The 19815-nt window shown below is 42.5% G+C and overlaps 1 protein-coding gene across 1 annotated transcript; it reads left to right on the top strand.

The window, feature by feature from the left end:
- Positions 1–979: 979 nt before the first annotated feature.
- Positions 980–19210, top strand: LOC115138446 (protein phosphatase 1 regulatory subunit 14B-like). The gene is made up of 4 exons (XM_029675292.2): positions 980–1355; positions 13352–13432; positions 18543–18575; positions 18775–19210. The coding sequence occupies exons 1-4, from the start codon at positions 1167–1169 to the stop codon at positions 18841–18843; spliced, it is 372 nt and encodes a 123-aa protein (XP_029531152.1). The 5' UTR covers positions 980–1166; the 3' UTR covers positions 18844–19210.
- The last annotated feature ends 605 nt before the right edge of the window (positions 19211–19815 follow it).

Genomic DNA, 19815 nt, shown 5'->3' with positions numbered 1-19815 from the left:
ATTGTTATTATTGTAAAAGGATCTGTGGAAACTACAGCGTACCCTTGTTATCCCTCTAGTCTCAACTGTACTAGTTTGGCCCAGAAAGAAACACTAAGTAGTTTTAACCTTGACTAATTTAGTTCCCGGTGATATTTGACCTCAAATGAAATGGGTTAGTTCAGAGTCTTTATCTCTGGTTTTACCCTCTGAGGGATTGTTCACAGCATTTATTTGCTCTCTCTTTTATCCATTATTGATGGAGGTGTAACTGAGGATGCCAATTTGACTTCAAGGCTTATTAAACGTACACCTGATAATAGCTGTTATAAATGACGTGGGGGGATCTAATGAACACTGGAGGAAGTCTGGATCACCTGTCAGGGAAACGCAGGTATTCTGATAAGTGTGGATGAACAGAGATGGCCATCACATGCTGTGATGTAGAGATGATAAGTCACCAAGTAATACAGTAAACTCAGTGCTTGACTTGGACTGAAATACAGTAGGTTCTGGTACTCATTTTGGGTGCCGGGACCTTTTATATTTAGGTGCAGGAGCTCCACAATACTTTTGAGCTTATACAGTATTCTATAAGAGGTGCAGGACCTCAAGCAGTAGAACATTTTAGGTGCCGGTACTCAGCTCCGGTAAGCTCTTTACTCAGTCAAGCAATGAGTAAACTCCTGATTAGGGCACATTGGAAAATTGGAAACCCTCATGTGTTAGAATTTGGGACATGGATCTTTTTCTGGATAACAAAATTGTTAAATAAATGTATTTATAACCACTCCGATCTTTGGTTGCCCTCTCATCCCTTTCTCAGCTTTTATCACTCTGTAATTGACCTATGCACTCCTACCTGAGAGAGAAGGATAGCACACCTACACACACACACACACACACACACACACACACACACACACACACACACGCAGAGGCATATTTCATTACCATCCTCCACAGGCAGCGAGGGAGGGAGGGAGGGGGGAGAGACGAGTGCACATAGACAGACGGAGCAAGCAAGATAGATATGTAGGAGAGCTAGAGCAAGAGAAGAAGAAAAAGATTGAGCACACAAGAAAGACAGCAAGAGAGAGGGTGGGAGTGAGAGCACCAGAGACAGAGGAAGAGATAGAAAGAGAGAGAGACGGCTGTGTGTTTCCTCAGCTGTTTTACCCGAGGCCATGGCAGGCATGGCGTCGGAGCCAGTCACCCAGTCCAGGGTGATGTTCCAATCCGCAGATAAAAAAGAGGAGCATACGCATCGCAAACTGGGCAAGCTGACCGTCAAATACAACCGCAAGGACCTGCAGAGGAGGCTGGATATTGAGGAGTGGATCGACAATCAGCTGCACCTGCTCTTCGACTATGAGGTAGGTCGTGTACGGCTGCTGCTGGCACAGCTAGGTCCCAGGGGCTGTGTGGGTAGATTTATTACTGCATTATCAGCCTTGTTGATACACATTATCTGACCCTCATATCAGGATGACTATACATCATATTACATTATTTATATCCTTTCTGAACATCTATCACTGAATGGACATACATACAGCATTCCAGAGTAACACAACATTATCTATCTAACATAAACATATTAATTGGCTAATACAATCACCCCTTTCCTTATTATAAATACTTATACACAGACAGTACTATAGTGGTATGCAGCATCTGTCCTCAAAAGATGAGAATCTACTCCCCTCTGTGACACTGGTTCAGACAGGGCAGCAAATCCCTGTTGTCTCTGGTCAGTTTGCAGTCTGAGACTTCTAAGAACTTGAGAGGTTTACTGCTTAGATCTCGGCAGGGAGGTTGTCTGCAGAACTGCTTATGGCCAGGATTGCACACCACAAACGGAGGGACTGGGCATTAGCATAATTGATTCCAAAGATTAGGGAGTGGGACCCCTGTGTGGAGATCGTAGGACCCCCCCGTGTCATCACTGCACTGCAATTTGGTGGGGGTAAATCCAATTATAATCAGAGGCTGCATCGATTTGCTGGGAAGTCTCTGGGGATGCCATGGCAACAGAAGACTGGCTCCCTCGTGAAGAGGAAAGGCACAGAGGAGTCAGAGGGATGTCTTCAGGAGCATGGGCATCCGCGTGATAATGGAGATCATATGACAACACGGCCTGTGTTTGAAGCTGGATTGGGGAAGGACGGGGTGGATGAGGATGATGTTCTTCATTTACTTTCCTGACTGAGGAGGGAGTTGAGTTGGGGCAGTGAGTGACTTGAATGCCTCCAACCAAAAAATGATTCTCTACTACCAAGAAACACTGCATATGGCATACTGATGCTGCAGGGCATGAGAGAGCATCACGTGTGAGGGGTGTCCTCATTAAAGTTCCTGAAAATAGCTACAGATGTAGGATCTTAATTTGATCACTCTTTTGTTGCTGAAATGCAAACGTGTAGTGTATTCCAGGTTTAAAAAGGCTTCTAAAGTTTGTAATGTTCACTTTAAAACGTTAGATTTGATTTGTCCTACCAAAAAATGTATCAACACCTACTAAAAAAGTCAATTAATTATAATACACATAATAATTCAACATTTCCTGTTGCTGCAGGATTCTCCTCTCGGCTCAGACTCCACATCTCCCTCAGAACAGGCCAGTGGACAGCCCGTGTGAGCTACTGTAAGCCTGGGTGATTTTAATAAAAACCACTCTACTGTCAGATTGGACACACAACAATGGTTGGCGTTTTGTAAGGATTGCATTACACCTGTCTCCTAAATATATTCCACTCAGCAGTGCAAATTTTTAGCGATCCCATTAACTGCTTATTTCTCTGGTAATATATGCAAAGATCCCTGAAAGGCGGTGGGTTGAAATGATGCCTGAATCTCAGAAATAAGAATAGAGGATTATGGTTAAAGAAGAATCTCTATGCTGCTTTACAAATGATGCAAGGTCAGTCTTGCCTGCTGCTTCAAAATCAAATCAAATAAATATGTTTAAATTAAATCAAATTTTATTCGTCACATGCTTCTTAAACAACAGGTAGGGTTTGATCTTAGTCCTGTATTTACACATTGCCTGTTTTATGGTTCGTCGGAGGTCATTGCAGGATTTCTTACAAGCGCAGTGGTGACCCATCATTCAGGGCAGAACCCCATCTGTTGCCTGTTTTGCATGTTATTTTAGCATAAATACATGTCATATATCAGTTTGCAAACAATGTAAAAAAAAAAAAAAAATGTTTTGTTAATAATGCCGCATACAAACATAGGATCTTTTTTGCTTCTTGAGTAAGGCAGCTCCAAAATGCAGGTGTTTCAGTTTAGCTCAGTGCTTTCTGTGGTGGTGGGGCAACCAGTGGAAAATACAGGGTGTAAGGGTTGGTAATGTTCTCTAGTTGCGCTGTGATTGGCTCAGTTTTCTGTCATTCATGGGGACACTACGTTACCGCAAAATCTACAGGGAGAGCTAAAAAATTGAAGCCCCTTGGGTGCTGCCTTATTGTAGATTTACATTAGAAGTGCCCATCCAAGAAGGCCCAAGGTCCTTGGCCACAGATAAAATTACGTCAAATCACATTACATCATCATAAATTAAGTTGACAATTTACTGGCAAATCCTTTTCAATCCTTGTCATAAAGAGAAAATTATACATAAAACGTTTCAGTGCTCTTCGACCATTGGACATAAACATTAGACAACAAGTTGGAAATTGCAAATTTAACAAAGCAATCACTAGCCTGCTATTCAGTGGAGAGGGTGTGTGGTCCAAGTCTGGGTTTAAGGGTCTCTTTTCCAAGCTTAAAAGGATAAACACTCGCATGCAACACCATGGGCCAGAAAAGGTTGAATACATTGGCCATAATGTCAATCCAGCATGACTTCTGCCGCATTCAATACAACTGGAAAATCTCAGACTTGTGAGTTCAAGATAACTGGGAACTCAGAAAAAAACGAGCTCCGACTGGGAAAATATGTTTTGAACAGTCATCCAACTCAGAATTCCAAGTTGAGAACTCAGGTCTCTTTCTAAAGCTCCGACCTGAAGATCACTGACGGCATGATTCAACCGTTTTATTTTCGAGTTTCCAGTTGTCTTGAAAGCACCATAAATCCAGAGAATGCCAGACTTTGATGACAAAGTTTGATAACAAAATTTGCCCACAAAAAGGATCACAGCGCCACCTTCTTGTTCAAATGAGCACAGCACAACAAGGTGAGTCCAAAAATGTATTATATGCTGCTGCATAAATTATGTATTATTCCAGCGAGATATGTATACTGTAGCTAAGAAACTAATATTAAGTGTATGTTGTGTAGTAAGCTATTAGTAGCCCATGTGCCTCGACCTAATAGTTTGGTCCCTTTCCCCCTCATAATTTAGCCTACTGTTCTGACTTGGTGGTGCACATGTAGCCTATAGCCTGTTTTAGAGAAATGTCACTATCAAATATTGTAAGAGCTTTCATTGTCTGCGTATATAATCCCTTTATTTATCATACGGTTCTGACTTGGTGTACAGGGAGAATACTGTAAGAACGGTCCATGTTCTGAATTCTGTCGCTGTACATTTCAAAGGTGCTGAATACATAGTTATATTGACTACATCCGTCTTATCTCACTCATTGTCTTAATCGAAATTATGCATTGCCTCTTATCCGCTCATCATTCCCTTATGCCATAGTTTGTACATCTCAATTGTCAGTAGAAACAACATTTGTTTAAGCAAGTCAGCCATATCAGCTATTTTTTTTAAAGGCAGTAAATGAGGCTGAATGAACTGTTTCGCTGCCAGACAAGGCTTCTCTGATAGCTAGGTACGTATATTAGTGGTAAGGATTCACTCCATGGTGCTGAAAAGAAAACTCTGGGATGGCTTTATGTAGGTTCTAACAGTTTGTGGGCACCATTATAGTGCAATTAATGTATTGTTTATTGTGTTGCGTTGTGTATCGGTCTTGCTGACATGCAGAAAATTGGGGGAGTTTTCCCCACCAAGATTTACATGCTAAAATCAGCACTGTATAACGTCCCGCTCCTTGAAAGCGGCAGCTCTAGCCTTTAGCTTAGTGCGGATGTTGCCCGTAATCCATGGCTTCTTGGGATATGTACAGTACCAGTCAAAAGCTTTAGAACACCTACTCATTCAAAGGTATTTCTTTATTTTTACTATTTTCCACATTGTAGAATAGTGAAGACATCAAAACTATAAAATAACGCATATGGAATCATGTAGTAACCAAAAAAGTGTTAAACAAATCAAAATATATTTCATATTTGAGATGATTAAAATAGCCACCCTTTGCCTCGATGACAGCTTTGCATACTCTTGGCATTCTCTCAACCAACTTCATGAGGTAGTCACCTGGAATGCATTTCAATTAACAAGTGTGCCTTCTTAAAAGTACATTTGAAGAAATTATTTCCCTCTTAATGCGTTTGAGCCAATCAGTTGTGTTGTGACAAGGTAGGTGTGGTATACAGAAGATAGCCCTATATGGTACAAGACCAAGTCCATGTTATGGCAAGAACAGCTCAAATAAGCAAAGAGAAATGACCGTCCATCATTACTTGAAGCCTTGTGTAGTCTTAACATTCTGTATACTCCCCTTGTCCTAAGGGTAAAAAGTGACCCTCCTTCACTAAACCCATAAAATAAAGCAGCTTAATTGAATTTTAAACCCCAAATATATTTTGCATGAAGAAACAACCTGTCATTCATCACAAACTTTGTGAATATCTGGGTTTTCCCTCTTCACAATGCAGAAAGACTGCATTTAAATCTGTGGACCCCACTCGTTTTTATTTGAACACACCTGTCATACTTGTTTTCTTTACTAAAGTAGAGGTCTATTATTATTATTATTATTATTTCTAAAGGTACTGCATAGGTGTAAACATAATTTTTTTAGCAAGAGATAGCACTTGTATAGCCTAAGAAAGTAGCAGAAATGTGCAGAAAGTAGTTTTGAATGCATTTTATTGAAGGGAAACAATAACCGTCTTACTTTTTTGGCAACATAGTGATATATTCTTATATACTGTAGAATGAGGAATTCAACTGCCCCCACTCACAAGGTGTATAAACAACAACAATAAATAAGAACATAATAAGATAATAGATACAAAACAAAAACGTGAACAACATGAATCAATCAACTCTAATTAGCACATGTAGGACTATTGGCATCTCCGCCTCTTGCCTGCCCAAGCTGCAGCCTCAGGTGGATCAGGACAAGATTTGGGCCCCTGAACAGCTTTCACACGCGCTGCAGAGGCTGCTATGCGGGGGAGGCGCTCCCTTCTTTGAATGTGTGGGGTTACAAGTGCCTTTCCCAGCTGCTCCAGGAACACCCTCCTCTTGTTCCGCTTATCAGGCATCGAGGTAGGGTGGATATTCTAACTCAGGCGAGCAGAACCCAGTTAGAATATGGTTCCAGAACTATTTATAATTTGCATAGGGTTTGATATTATTGTCATACTATTATCATGATAATTATGTACAGTAGATATTTTACATTTTAGTCATTTAGCAGACACTCACTTACAGTAGTGAGTGCATACATTTTCCTTCTGGTCTCCCATGGGAATCAAACCCACAACCCCAGCGTAGCAAGAGCAACTAAGCTACTCAGAACATGTCATCAGTACGCTAATAGTAGACTAGTAGACAGTACGCTAATGTTATTGTGTTTGAGTTCTTGACTGTACTAATTTGTCTGCGGGAATCCCTAAGAGAGAAGGCCCTTTATGACTGAAGGATGTTGCACGTAATGGGATCCCTGCATGATTGATGGAATGATAACAGATACAGTAGCAGTAGTAGCAACTCCTTTGTCATTGTGGTTATGGGGCCTGCCATATGACACAGGCCTGTTGTCTGGTAGGTACAGTCTTTGTGGGTTTGTACTCCTGTATGGATAAAACAGTATGACTGGGCAAGCAGGGTTTCCTGGACAGGTCACGCAGTCAAGAAAAAACTCCTGCCCTAAGTATGGCCTATCTCTTTATAGGATTTGAGGTGCTCATGTGTTAATGTCATATTTCAGTGGTGACTAGACAAACTCCAGTCTATCTGAGAAGGATAAGTTGTTTGGTAGACACCACCCATTGGTGTGGCAGGAGGAGACATGGTTGGTCCATGTGCGTTGACTAATGGGATGAATTTTGCATGAACTCAGGGGAATGCAGGTTAGGCTGTGGTTGGATACTCTGACTCTTCCGTGTGGAAGTATTTAGTGGTCAGCCCCCTGTGTCAAGAGCTGAATTATTTAGTGACATCTCTAATTTATTCAAGTAGCTTATTGGTTGGGTATTGAGTGGCAGTGGCACTGGACCACGTTGATGACTTCACACCTTTTAGGAAAATAGTCTCAAATCTTAGAGGTGTGAAAAAACACTAAGAGTAGGAAAAACTTCAAAATTAACAGAAAATATCCTTACTCAATAGAAATATACTTCAGACTGCAGTTATGTCATTATCTGTTGATGTGTCCTTGAGCAAGGCACTTAAGCCTAATAGTTCCTGTAAAGGGATAAGATCATCTGCTAAATTACTAAAATGTAAATGTAATTATTAATTTACACATGTAAAGCAATATGGCTCTCGTTACAATGGATATAGTACTAAATGCGTGATGCCTCTAACTTGTTACAGCCATTAGCCTCCTCAGAATGCAGATGATCTCAGATAAATGTCATGCGCATGACCTGTGACCCCTCTGTTATGGTATGTTTTGATTGGTCGACAGCTCGAGCCTCTTACAGGAAAAAAATGTCATGAGTAATGAATTTAGACGACAATCAGTCTTGTCTGACTTTCACGTCAGCCTCTTTTCAAAACAACATGGTTTTGTGGGAAAGGTTTCCTTTACGTCTCTGATTAGTATCAACTACACTGAACAAGAATATAAACGCAGCACGCAACAATTTCAAAGATTTTACTGAGTTACAGTTCATATAAGGAAATAAGTCAATTTAAATAAATTCAATACGCCCTAATCTATGGATTTTGAAGACTGGGAATACAGATATGCATCTGTTGGTCACAGATACATAAAAAAGTAGGGGCATTGATCAGAAAACTAGTCAGTATTTGGTGTGACCACCATTTATTCATAACATTGACATCAGCAAACCACACGACGCCATGCACGCTGCCTGCCATCTGCCAGGTATAATTGAAACCAGGATTCATCCGTGAAGAGCACACTTCTCCAGCGTGCCAGTGGCCATTGAAGGTTAGCATTTACCCACTGAAGTCGGTTACGATGCCAATCTGCAGTCAGGTCAAGACCCTGGTGAGGACAACGAGATGAGCTTCCCCGAGACGGTTGTGCAAACCCACAGTTTCATCAGCTGCCTGGGTGGTGGTCTCAGACGATCTCGCAGGTGAAGAAGCCAGCTGTGGAGGTCCTAGGCTGGCGTGGTTACATGTGGTCTGTGGTCGTTTGGCCGGTTGGATGTACTGCCAAATTTTCTAAAACGACGTTGGAGGGGGCTTATGGTATAGAAATTAATATTTCATTCTCTGGCAAAAGCTCTGGTGGAAATTTCTGCAATCCCCATGCCAATTGCACGCTCCCTCAAAACTTCAGACATCTGTGGCATTGTGTTGTGTGACAAAACTGCACATTTTAGAGTGGCCTTTTAATCGTCACATTACAAGGATACAACTGGTCCCTTGGATACAGGAGCATCTTATCCGAACAAAATCCCATAACATAAAATGGTTAATTAAGATTGCAGTTCTAATCCATGTTGCAGTTAAAAAATGATGCTCCTCTAAAGAACCACTTTCATATTCATGTGTTAAAAAAATGAATGCCAACATTCATTTTAATGTCGGACTAGTTTCTCTAACTTCAAAAGTGCTGGCGAGACATTTTCAGTCCCAGATACATTTTTTTTAATAAAATAAAATGACACAAATGAAAAGCATTCAACCCCACACAATATAAACATTGAAGAGCTACTACAAAAGGTTACAAAGGCTTTCTCATGACAATAACAAATGCATACACTTTTTCTCCCACTGAATTTTCGAAACATTCATTGATATTCTGTGGTGCTGTGCATTGCCCTGCAGTCTTAAGCCAGAGTCAGACAGAGAGAGGATCAGTGGTTCGCTGGCCCAGCACAGCCCAGCAGGGCCCTGCACCCGTGGAATAATGCCAATATGCAGAATCCCAAACAGTCAGACCTGGCATCATTTATCAATTAGAGGGACACACAGGGGACTCTGGACTCGGCTGTTGATCTCTTCCTTTCCGCCACTCAGCACTAGACTCATTGATTAGCGCTCTCCTCATCCAGAGATCTGCCATCTTCAACAGACCTGCCATTAAACCCCCAACTGGAAAATTCTCTTTTTAAGGGCTTTTCAAATCTAAAACTACACCTGCTGACTCCAGATATTTCCCAGCTCAGTCTTCCATGGCCAGAAGTGAGCCATCATCGTATCCTGTCAGTAAATGCTATTCAAAGGGCAATATCAGCCAGTATATAGATTGATTACTATTACCTTAGTATTTGTTTTAGATTAGCGGAGTCATTTTGGTGTGGATGTGGTTTTGCAATGTTTCTCAAAGATGGCAGACACTCATCTATATCTAGGGGCTGTAACTGACATTGGTAGAAGTTAATTGGATTCATTTGAAATCTGTTAACACAGTCTACTAAATTCATTAGATAATTCGATTTCCAGGTAAGTGTCAGTTTACAACAAATGACCACATATCACACAGTAAAGGGGTTATTCTTAAACACACCCAGAATATTTACCCCAGGTCTAGACTAATCTGCACAGGATATTTGCCATATAAAGAAATTAGCCCAGAATAAAGAAGCAGAAACACTGCTAATTTCATATTTTAAAAAATTAAACAGAGGAATTCTTACTCTAATGGTTGAGCAAAATGGCAGCTGGGTAAATCATCCGTGAAATCAGATGGAAGTTGCCTTTCCTCCTGCCCCTGGTCAAAATATGTAAATTCATTAGTCCATAATCTACGGGTTTCACTTGACTGGGAATACAGATATACCTTTAAAAAAAGGTAGGGGCGTGGATCAGAAAACCAGTCAGCATCTGGTCTGGCCACCATTTGCCTCATGCAGCGCGACACGTCTCCTTCGCATAGAGTTGATCAGGCTGTTGATTGTGGCCTGTGGAATGTTGTCCCACTCCTCATCAATGCGGGTTATTGTCGGGAAATAGAACACGCTGTCGTACACGTCGATCCAGAGCATCCCAAACATGTTCAACGGGTGATATGTCTGGTGAGTGTGCAGGCCATGAAAGAACTGGGACATTTTCAGTTTCCAGGAATTGTGCACAGATCCTTGCGACATGGGGCCGTGCATTATCATGCTGAAACATGAGGTGATGGCGGTGGGTGAATGGCACGACAATGGGCCTCAGCATCTCGTTCAAATTTCCATCGATAAAATGCATTGTGTTTGTTGTCCGTAGCTTATGCCTGCCCATAACATTACCCCACTGCCACCATGGGGCACTCTGTTCACAACGTTGACATAAGCAATCCACTCGCTCACACAACGCCATCTGCCAGTGTCACGACCTTAGTTCCTTTGTATGTTTCTATTTTAGGTTGGTCAGGGCATGAGTTGGGGTGGGCATTCTATGTTTTGTTCTTGTGTTTATATTTCTATGTGTTTGGCCTGGTATGGTTCCCAATCAGAGGCAGCTGTCAATCGTTGTCTCTGATTGAGAATCATACTTAGGTAGCCTGTTTTCCCACTCTTGTTTGTGGGTGGTTATTTTCCATTTCAGTGTTTTTCACCATTCGGGACTGTTTCGGGTTTTCTTTATTCACTTGTTCGTTTGTTTCCCGTGTTCAGTGTAATAAATATGACGAACACTTACAACGCTGCATATTGGTCCGATATTTCCTACTCCTCCTCAGAAGAGGAAGACGACAACCGTTACAGAACCACCTACCACATCTGGACCAAGCAGCGTGGTAACCTGGAGCAGAGGGTTCTGGACTCCTGGACTTGGGAGGAGATTTTGGACGCAGGCTGGGGAATATCGCTGTCCCAGGGAAGAGCTGGAGGCAGCTAAAGCCGAGCGGCGGCGTTATGAGGAGTTAGCACGGCAGCGCAACAGGGACGGGAGGCAGCCCCCAAAATTTCTTTGGGGGTGGCAGACGGGGAGTGTGGCTAAGTCAGGTAAGAGACCTGAGCCAACTCCCTGTGCTTACCGTGGCGAGTGGTGGACCGGGCAGGCACCGTGTTATGCCGTGAGGCGCACAGTGTCCCCAGCGTGCAGGCATAGTCCAGTGCGCTACATTGCAGCTCCTCGTATCGGCCGGGCTAGAGTGGGCATCGAGCCAGGAGCAATGAAGCCGGCTCAGCGCATCTGGTCTCCAGTGCGTCTCCTCGGCCCAGGTTATATGGCACCAGCCCTACGCACGGTGTCCCCGGTTCGCCAGCACAGCCCAGTGCTGTCTGTTCCACCCCGCCGCACCTGCCTGGCTACGGGGAGTATCCAGCCAGGACAGGTTGTGCAGGCTCGGTGCTCGAGACCTCCAGTGCGCCTCAAAGGTCCGGTCCATCCGATGCCTCCTCCACGCACCAGGCCTCCGGTGGCAGCCCCATGCACCAGGCTGTTTCTCCGTCTCCTCGCTCCAGAGTCTCCCTCCTGTCCAGCGCTTCCAGAGTCTCCCTCCTGTCCAGCGCTTCCAGAGTCACTCTCCTGTCCAGTGCTTCCAGAGTCTCCCTCCTGTCCAGCGCTTCCAGAGTCACCCTCCTGTCCAGCGCTTCTAGGGTCTCCCTCCTGTCCAGCGCTTCCAGAGTCTCCCTCCTGTCCAGCGCTTCCAGAGTCTCCCTCCTGTCCAGCGCTTCCAGAGCCGCCCGTCAGTCAGGAGCTGCCGGAGCCGCCCTTCACTCCGGCGCTGCCGGAGGCGCCCTTCACTCCAGCGCTGCCAGAGCCGCCCTTCACTCCGGCGCTGCCGGAGGCACCCTTCACTCCGGCGCTGCCAGAGCCGCCCGTCAGTCAGGAGCTGCCGGAGCCGCCCATCAGTCAGGAGCGGCCGGAGCCGCCCTTCACTCCGCCCGTCAGTCAGGAGCTGCCGGAGCCGCCCGTCAGTCAGGAGCTGCCGGAGCCGCCCTTCACTCCGGCGCTGCCGGAGTCGCCCTTCACTCCGGCGCTGCCAGAGTCTCCCGTCTATTCGGGGCCCGCTGCAAGGGTCCCCAGTCCGAGGTCGGCAGCGAGGGTTGCCGCTCCTAAGGTGCCACCTAAGCGGGCCGAGACTAAGGTGGAGTGAGGTCCACGTCCCGCGCCATGGCCGCCACTGTGGACAGATGCCCACCCAGACCCTCCCCTATGGGGTTAGGTTTTGCCACCTTGGGGGGGGGGGGTACTGTCACGTTTATTCGCTTGTTCGTTTGTTTCCTGTGTTCAGTGTAATAAATATGACGAACACTTACCACACTGCATATTTCCTAGTACGCCTCAGACGACGAAGAGATTCATTACAGCCAGGTATAGTTGAAACCGAGATTTATCCGTGAAGAGCACACTTCTCCAGATTGCCAGAGGCCATCAAAGGTGAGCATTTGCTGAACTGCAGATGGTTTCTGACAGTTTGTGCAGAAATTATTTGGTTGTGCAACCCCACAGTTTGGTCTCAGATGATCCCGCAGATAAAATGCCGGATGTGAAGGCCCTGGGCTGGCGTGGTTACACGTGGTCTGCGGTTCTGAAGCCGTTTGGACGTACTGCCAAATTCTCTAAAACGAAGTTGGAGGTGGCTTATGCTAAAGAAATTAACATTAAATTCTCTGGCAACAGCTCTGTTGGACATTCCTGCAGTCAGCATGCCAATTACATGCTCCCTCAACACTTCAGACATCTGTGGCATTGTGTTGTGTGACAAAACATTTTAGAGTGGCTCTTTATTGTTCCCAGCACAAGTTGTACCTGTGCAATGATCATGGAGTTTAATCAGCTTCTTGATATGCCACACCTGTCAAGTGGATGGATTGTCTTGGACATGGAGAAATGCTCACTAACAGGGATGTAAATGAATTTGTGCACAACATTTGAGAGAAATAAGCTTTTTGAGTGTATTTATTTCAGCTCATGAAACATGGGACCAACACTTTACATTGTGCGTTTATATTTGAGGTTAGACATACATTATTGTTCTAGTGGTACAACATGCTTGATGCATTAGCAATGCCTTTAAGACTTGATACTCTTAAGACTCATTTTCTTTGGTACGGTTAAGTGAAATATGTTCAAACATATTTAAAAAGGCCTATTTAAGGTTGCTGGGAGCCGCATTCACAGTTCATCTATGTTTGCATGGTGGGTAAAAGAACAACGTCCCTGTGTCTCTGACCACTTTCTTTCTCTCCTTCTCTCTCTCTGTCCAGGAGGAGGAGATCACAGAGTTAGAGATTGACATAGATGAGCTGCTGGAGCTATCTGACACGGAGCAGAGATCCAGACTGCAGGTGATTACTGGCAGGATGTCCTGAGAGGAGGTCAGGTTAAAGGTGTAAAAAAATCAAAGTACAGTATGTTACCATATTTTATGGTATCCAATACAGTTACTGTAATCTTTTTTACCTGTGTTATTACGGTAACTTTCAGGTTTGTAAGTTACGGCAAAAACAATAGTACAGTGCATTAGTGTAATAATATTATGGGAATTGTAACAAATTAATGAATTAATAATTGGATTAATTCATTAATGAAATTCATTCAGTGTAGATGAGGTTTGTATTTTACTGCAAGGATTGGTGCAAGCATGTTGGCTAGGTAATTTACTCACATATTACAGCATATCGATGAATTACAGTGTAGAAGAAGCTTTTGTTAAAACCTCTAGAAGTGCAAGTGGAAAAATACAACATTTTGGTATTTTATATCTTACTTTGTTTTCTTTTTTTTTTTTTATCAGCGGAACCCTTTGAGACCAGGGTCTCATTTACAATGGTGCCCCAAGGACAACAATACAATACATTTAAAATTAAAAATTAAAATGAACTTACAGAATCAACACTATAGAATCAAACACCACGATTATTATTAAAACAATTATTTACATTCAATCCAAACAGTTGCAATTCTCAAAAAATATACTCAACATTAAAGTCCTAAACTGCCCTAGAGACACCAGAGAGTCAATGTAGGGAGTTTTGTAGGCTATTCCAAAAATGGGGGGCACTAAAACTGAAGGTGGATCTACCTAGATCGGTATGTCCTAATGGAACCTCGAGTTAAATGGTTAACTTTCAAGGTTCCACTAGTATATACCAATCTAGGTAAATCCGTCTGGAATGGGTTTGGTGTCTCATATTTTCTTTTAACGGTGAAGTGAGGTAGGTTGGAAGCTTGCCAATCCCACAATGATGTGCGGTTACAGTAATGTACTGTTAAATCAAAGTTTCTTTGGAATAAACGGTATCATTTACTGTTTACGCATAAAATCACCCAGAGTGAATTGCCATTACTGTAAATAATTAATAAGGTACTATACTGTTAGTTTTATTGTATAATACTGTCAAAATAATGTTATAACAGGCAATACCTGCTCTGCTCCATTCAGAATCACTAAAAGGAGCAGACAAAGTGATCCAATTTCGCCTTTGCATGGAACCCATTTGCCAGACAATTCTTCAATCGAGCAAATAATACCAATTTCCCTGAAATCTACTGATCACTACATCTATTTTTTTTTATTACTATACCTAGATAATATATCTCAATCACTCCCAAATGTATTGAAGATCAAAGATAAATTCAGCTTAATCTCAAGATATAAAATGAATCTAACCAAATCAGCCCTACTGCCTCTCAAGACCCCGATGGATGAGTTTCTCTACTTATGGAATCCCAATCGTTTACCATTTTAAATATTTGGGAGTGGATATTTTTCCTTCCTTAGATAAAACCTTTGCCATAAACTTTAACAGAACGCTTAAAATCAATTCAATCTGACCTCAGTAGGTGGAATAATATCCCAGTTGCCTTAACCGGCAGAATATCTATTGCTAAAATGAATACCATATTGCCACGGCTGAATTTCTGTAGTTCAATGCTTCACATGGCTCCCCCTTCTGGCTATTGGGACAAATTGCATTGTGTGTTTTCAAAATGTATATGGCAAGGTAAACGATCCCGGATCAAATTAACAAATGTACAAAGAGGGAAAGACGTAGGAGGACTATCCATACCAAACTTTTCAATTGTATTTTCAGGCACTAGTATTTTGCGCAAACCTAAATTGGTTTAGACATTATGCCCCCTGGCTTAGTATGGAGTTGTTGCCCTGGAAGAGATGGTCTTCACTGATATATCCCTGAAACAATTGAAACTACACTGTGGTCCTATTATTGCTCACTCAGTTTGTATTTGCCACAAAATGTACAAACAAAATAGCATGCGCATACTCCATATTTCACAAGAACGCCTTGCGATCTGGAGTGCGGCCTTTTGCGTCCCCCCAAATAGTCCAAAAGTGGAATCTGTACCCTTGCCGATATCATGGACAGTAATGGTTTGAGAACATTCCAAGATTTGAAAGATACATACACATTACCAGACAAATCATTCTATGCTAGCCTATGGAGTCCCTTGGAAAACCAAACTACCGAAACATCCAATGATGGGATTTGTAAATAAATTATCTGGGCTCCCGAAAGGACTGATCTCTTTAATACACAGTGCCTTCGGAAAGTATTCCGACCCCATGACTTTTCCACATTTTGTTACACTACAGCCTTAATTTGAAATGGATTAAATAAAAAAAATCCTCATCAATCTACACACAATACTTATTATTGACAAAGGAAAAATAGGTATTTAGAATTTTTTGCAAATGTATTAAAAATAGAAAAACAAATACCTTATTTACATAACTATTCTAGGACTTAATTGGAGTCCACCTGTGGTAAGTTCAATTGATTGGACATGATTTGGAAAAGCACACACCTGTCTATATAAGGTCCCACAGTTGACAGTGCATGTCAGAGCAAAAACCAAGCCATGAGGTTGAAGGAATTGTCCGTAGAGCTCCGACCGAGGCACAGCTCTAGGGAAGGGTACCAAAACATTTCTGCAGCATTGAAGGTCCCCAAGAACACAGTAACCTCCATCAATCCTAAATGGAAGAAGTTTGGAACCACCAAGACTCTTCCTAGAGCTGGCCGCCCGGGCCAAACTGAGTAATCAGGGCAGAAGGGCCTTGGTCTGAGAGGTGACCAAAATCCCAGTGGTCACTCTGACAGAGCTCCAGAGTTCCTCTGTGGATATGGGAGAACCTTCCAGAAGGACAACCATCTCTGCAGTACTCCACCAATCAGGACCTTTATGGTAGAGTGGCCAGACGAAACCATTCCTCAGTAAAAGGCACATGACAGCCCGTTTGGAGTTTGCTAAGAGGCAGCTAAAGGACTCTCAGACCATGAGAAACCAAATTTCCTGGCCCGATGAAACCAAGATTGAACTCTTTGGCCTGAATGCCAAGTGTCACATCTGGAGGAAACCTGGCACCATTCCTACAGTGAAGTATGGTGGTGGCAGCATCATGTGTTGGGGATGTTTTTCAGCAGCAGGGACTGGGCGACTAGTCAGGATCGAGGGAAAGCTGAACATAGCAAGTACAGAGAGATCCTTGATGAAAACTTGCTCCAGAGCACTCAGGACCTCAGACTGGGACGAAGGTTCACCTTACAACAAGATAACTACCCTAAGCACACAACCAAGACAACGCAGGAGTGGCTTCGGGACAAGTCTCAATGTCCTTGAGTGGCCCAGCCAGAGCCCAGACTTGAACCCAATCGAACATCTCTGGAGAGACATGAAAATAGCTGTGCAGCAACGCTCCCCATCCAACCTGACAGAGCCTGAGAGGTTCTGCAGAGATGAATGGGAGAAACTCCTCATATACAGGTGTGCAAAGCTGTAGCGTCATACCCAAGAAGACCCGAGGCTGTAATCGCAGCCAAAGGTGCTTCAACAATGTAAAGGGTCTGAATACTTATGTAAATGTGATATTTGCAAAATTTCAAAAAAACTATTTTTGTTTTGTCATTATGGGGTATTGTGTGTAGATTGATGAGGGGGAAAAAACTATTTCATCCGTTTTAGAATAAGTCTATAACGTAACAAAATGTGGAAACCGTCAAGTGGTCTGAATACTTTCCGAATGCACTGTATGAACAACTTTTGGAAAGCTCATATTCTGAGCTAGCCATTAAAAAAGTATGATCCACAGATCTAATTGAATCTGAACAAACCATTAACTGGAACAGATTATGGAAAAATATAACCTTGGAATCCCTTAATTTGAACCATCAATTTATACATTTTAAGTTTGCTCACAGACTGTATTTAACATCAAGGAAACATTTTACGCTGAAATTGGCCCCAACTCCCTACTGTTCACCGTGTCCCCTAAATCAAGTAGGCATATTTCTCCATATGATATGGGAGTTTCCTGCAGTTAAATGCTTCTGGGGCAAATATGGAAAATGTGTTTAGAAGTGCATGAATGTAAATATTCAATGCTTTACATATATTATGTTACTTAACGATGATAGCTCCTTGAATCTCTCAATCAATCAAAGACAATTAATGCTGGCAGGCAGCACTGCTGCAAAAAAAAACATGTTGGCTCTTAGATGGCATCACCTCACTCTTTCCCAATGTGCCAGTGAATACAGTTACTATTAGAAGTTACAACATAATTATCAACAGTGAGAATGAATTATGCTGGTCAAGGAACAATTGAAGCCTGGACAAATATACTTGACTCTGTAAGAATAATTGCAGCTAAAGCCCAAAACATACAAATAAACAATCCATAAATCCCAACACATACAGATAATTAATATATATATAATGTGCAACCCTAGTTGCTAGGGGGGAGGGGGACGACATGGTTTCCATGAGTTGGGGGTGGGGGATGTTGGTTGGAGACTTGTTGGCTTGGTGGGTTTGGGGTAATGGGATGGGAGGTTGGAAGCCCACTTATTTTTTGTTTTGGTTTCCTGTTTATACTGAATGTATTATCACTTCAACTGTATGTATTTCTTGCTGTTGACTTTCTTTTGAGTGGCAGCCTACAGGTACATGTTTCATAAATGTATAATTTGAAGTGTATAATGTACCCCCAACAAATACACATTTGGTCAACAAAGAAAACAACAATAACGTTTTACAGTATAGTTATAAAAGATGAGAGTTATCACAGTAACTTTTGAGCCATTTAAAAGAAGCTCATTAAGAGACACAAACAGGGAGAACATAGATATTTTCCAGCCAAGGTTTCACTGTAAGCTATACCTTCACAAATGCTAAGCCTTGTCTAACAGACAGCAAGCCATGGAAAATTGAAATCTCTTCAGAAGCCATTTTGTGGGTCACAGTACGAGGCAATACTTACACTTCAGCTATGCCCTTGTTTATACTTCACACATACACCAGGGCATATTTAACAAAGTAGGGTAATTGCTTTACAAGCGCTTGATCCCAGTTGGTGTCCTTTCGCAATGTTAGACGTGAAAGAGCAATGTCCACTTCAGTTACTGAGGCCATGTTTGTTCTGTACATTTACAGGAGTTACTGCAGGAATGTGAGAAGCCAAAAGAGGTGAGACACAACCATCAACTATTATAACCTTAGTCGTGTACCGAAAAAAACGAATCATCAAATTACACTTATTGTACATTTACTCTCTACAAAGAAATACTTGCAATTCAATGGTCCACTGCTCAAACAGTCTCAGAACAAGTTTAACCGTCAACTGCTGGTACGGGTAGTGTTAAATCATTCTCTTCCTCCCTTTCAGGACTTTATCAATGGGCTGCTTTATCGGATGAAGGGCCTACGCAAAATGTCAGGGCCCCTGAAGAAATAATGAGAGGTCAAATCAAGAATCGAGACAATGTGAAGCGCCCCAGACTCCGCGACCCACCCAGTCATTACCTGGTATTTTGGATGTCTCTCTGTGCAGTTGCATGTTAATGGGACCTTCTCTCTGCACACATTGGTCAATGTTGGTCTGTAAAGAGAACAGTGGGTTTTGATTGGTGTTTTATAGAACATTATTTATGGACAGTTTAAACATTTAGATTCCCCTCAATTAAAATAATGCACCAGTAATCAAATGTATTGTCTATTACTCACATGGAATGTTTTTGTGTCAGACTGTACATTTTTGCTTGCCTACTTATGTACATATATTTTTGTTCTGATAAGTGTTTGTCAATAAAAGCAACATTTTTTGAGACAAGGCTCTGGATGTATACCTACTGTGTATGGATGATATGTCATTTCATAGAAGGATAAAGCCAGTCAGTGTATATAAACATCAAAATAGTGGCCGATAGATCGCTGGTTCGGGTCCCTGTTTTTACTTGGTGGCGGATCTGTCAACGTGTCCTTGGTCGGGGCGCTTGACCATGGTTGTTCCGGTGGGTCGCTCTGGATTGGAGTCTGTTAGATGACAATGTAATGTAAATGTTGACCGGCTTCACTGAAGGTAGATTGTATGTTTTAATATTCACAAAAAAACAGTACTATTCTAAAAGCTACATGCTTCACACTGGAGACACTGTACAAGAAGAGAGGAAGAGATTGAAAATGTGATGCCAGCAGAAGTAGGGCAGAGAGAATGGCAGCCCCAAGGCAGTTGTTAGGCTATGCTACCGTGGCACTGCCAACCCTCCCAATGCTTGTCTTCACCCATCAATATGTAATTCCAATCAGCAACAGTGGATAAATCAGCATCATTGAGGGGAAATGTTACGCTTTAATTATTTAAATATTGCTCTCAATTTTCTGCATGTTTGCACTTTAACACACCATTGCTCTGACGCAAATTACACAA

The sequence above is a fragment of the Oncorhynchus nerka genome, linkage group LG12 (genome assembly GCF_034236695.1).
Source record: "Oncorhynchus nerka isolate Pitt River linkage group LG12, Oner_Uvic_2.0, whole genome shotgun sequence".
Lineage (NCBI taxonomy): Eukaryota > Metazoa > Chordata > Actinopteri > Salmoniformes > Salmonidae > Oncorhynchus > Oncorhynchus nerka.
This window is presented reverse-complemented; position numbering and strand designations above follow the sequence as displayed.

Coding starts and splice junctions, on each gene's coding strand:
- LOC115138446 (XM_029675292.2), top strand. CDS start 1,167: ATGGCAGGCATGGCGTCGGAGCCAGTCACCCAGTCCAGGGTGATGTTC. Junction 1,356..13,351: donor ACCTGCTCTTCGACTATGAG/GTAGGTCGTGTA, acceptor CTCTCTGTCCAG/GAGGAGGAGATCACAGAGTT. Junction 13,433..18,542: donor AGCAGAGATCCAGACTGCAG/GTGATTACTGGC, acceptor GTACATTTACAG/GAGTTACTGCAGGAATGTGA.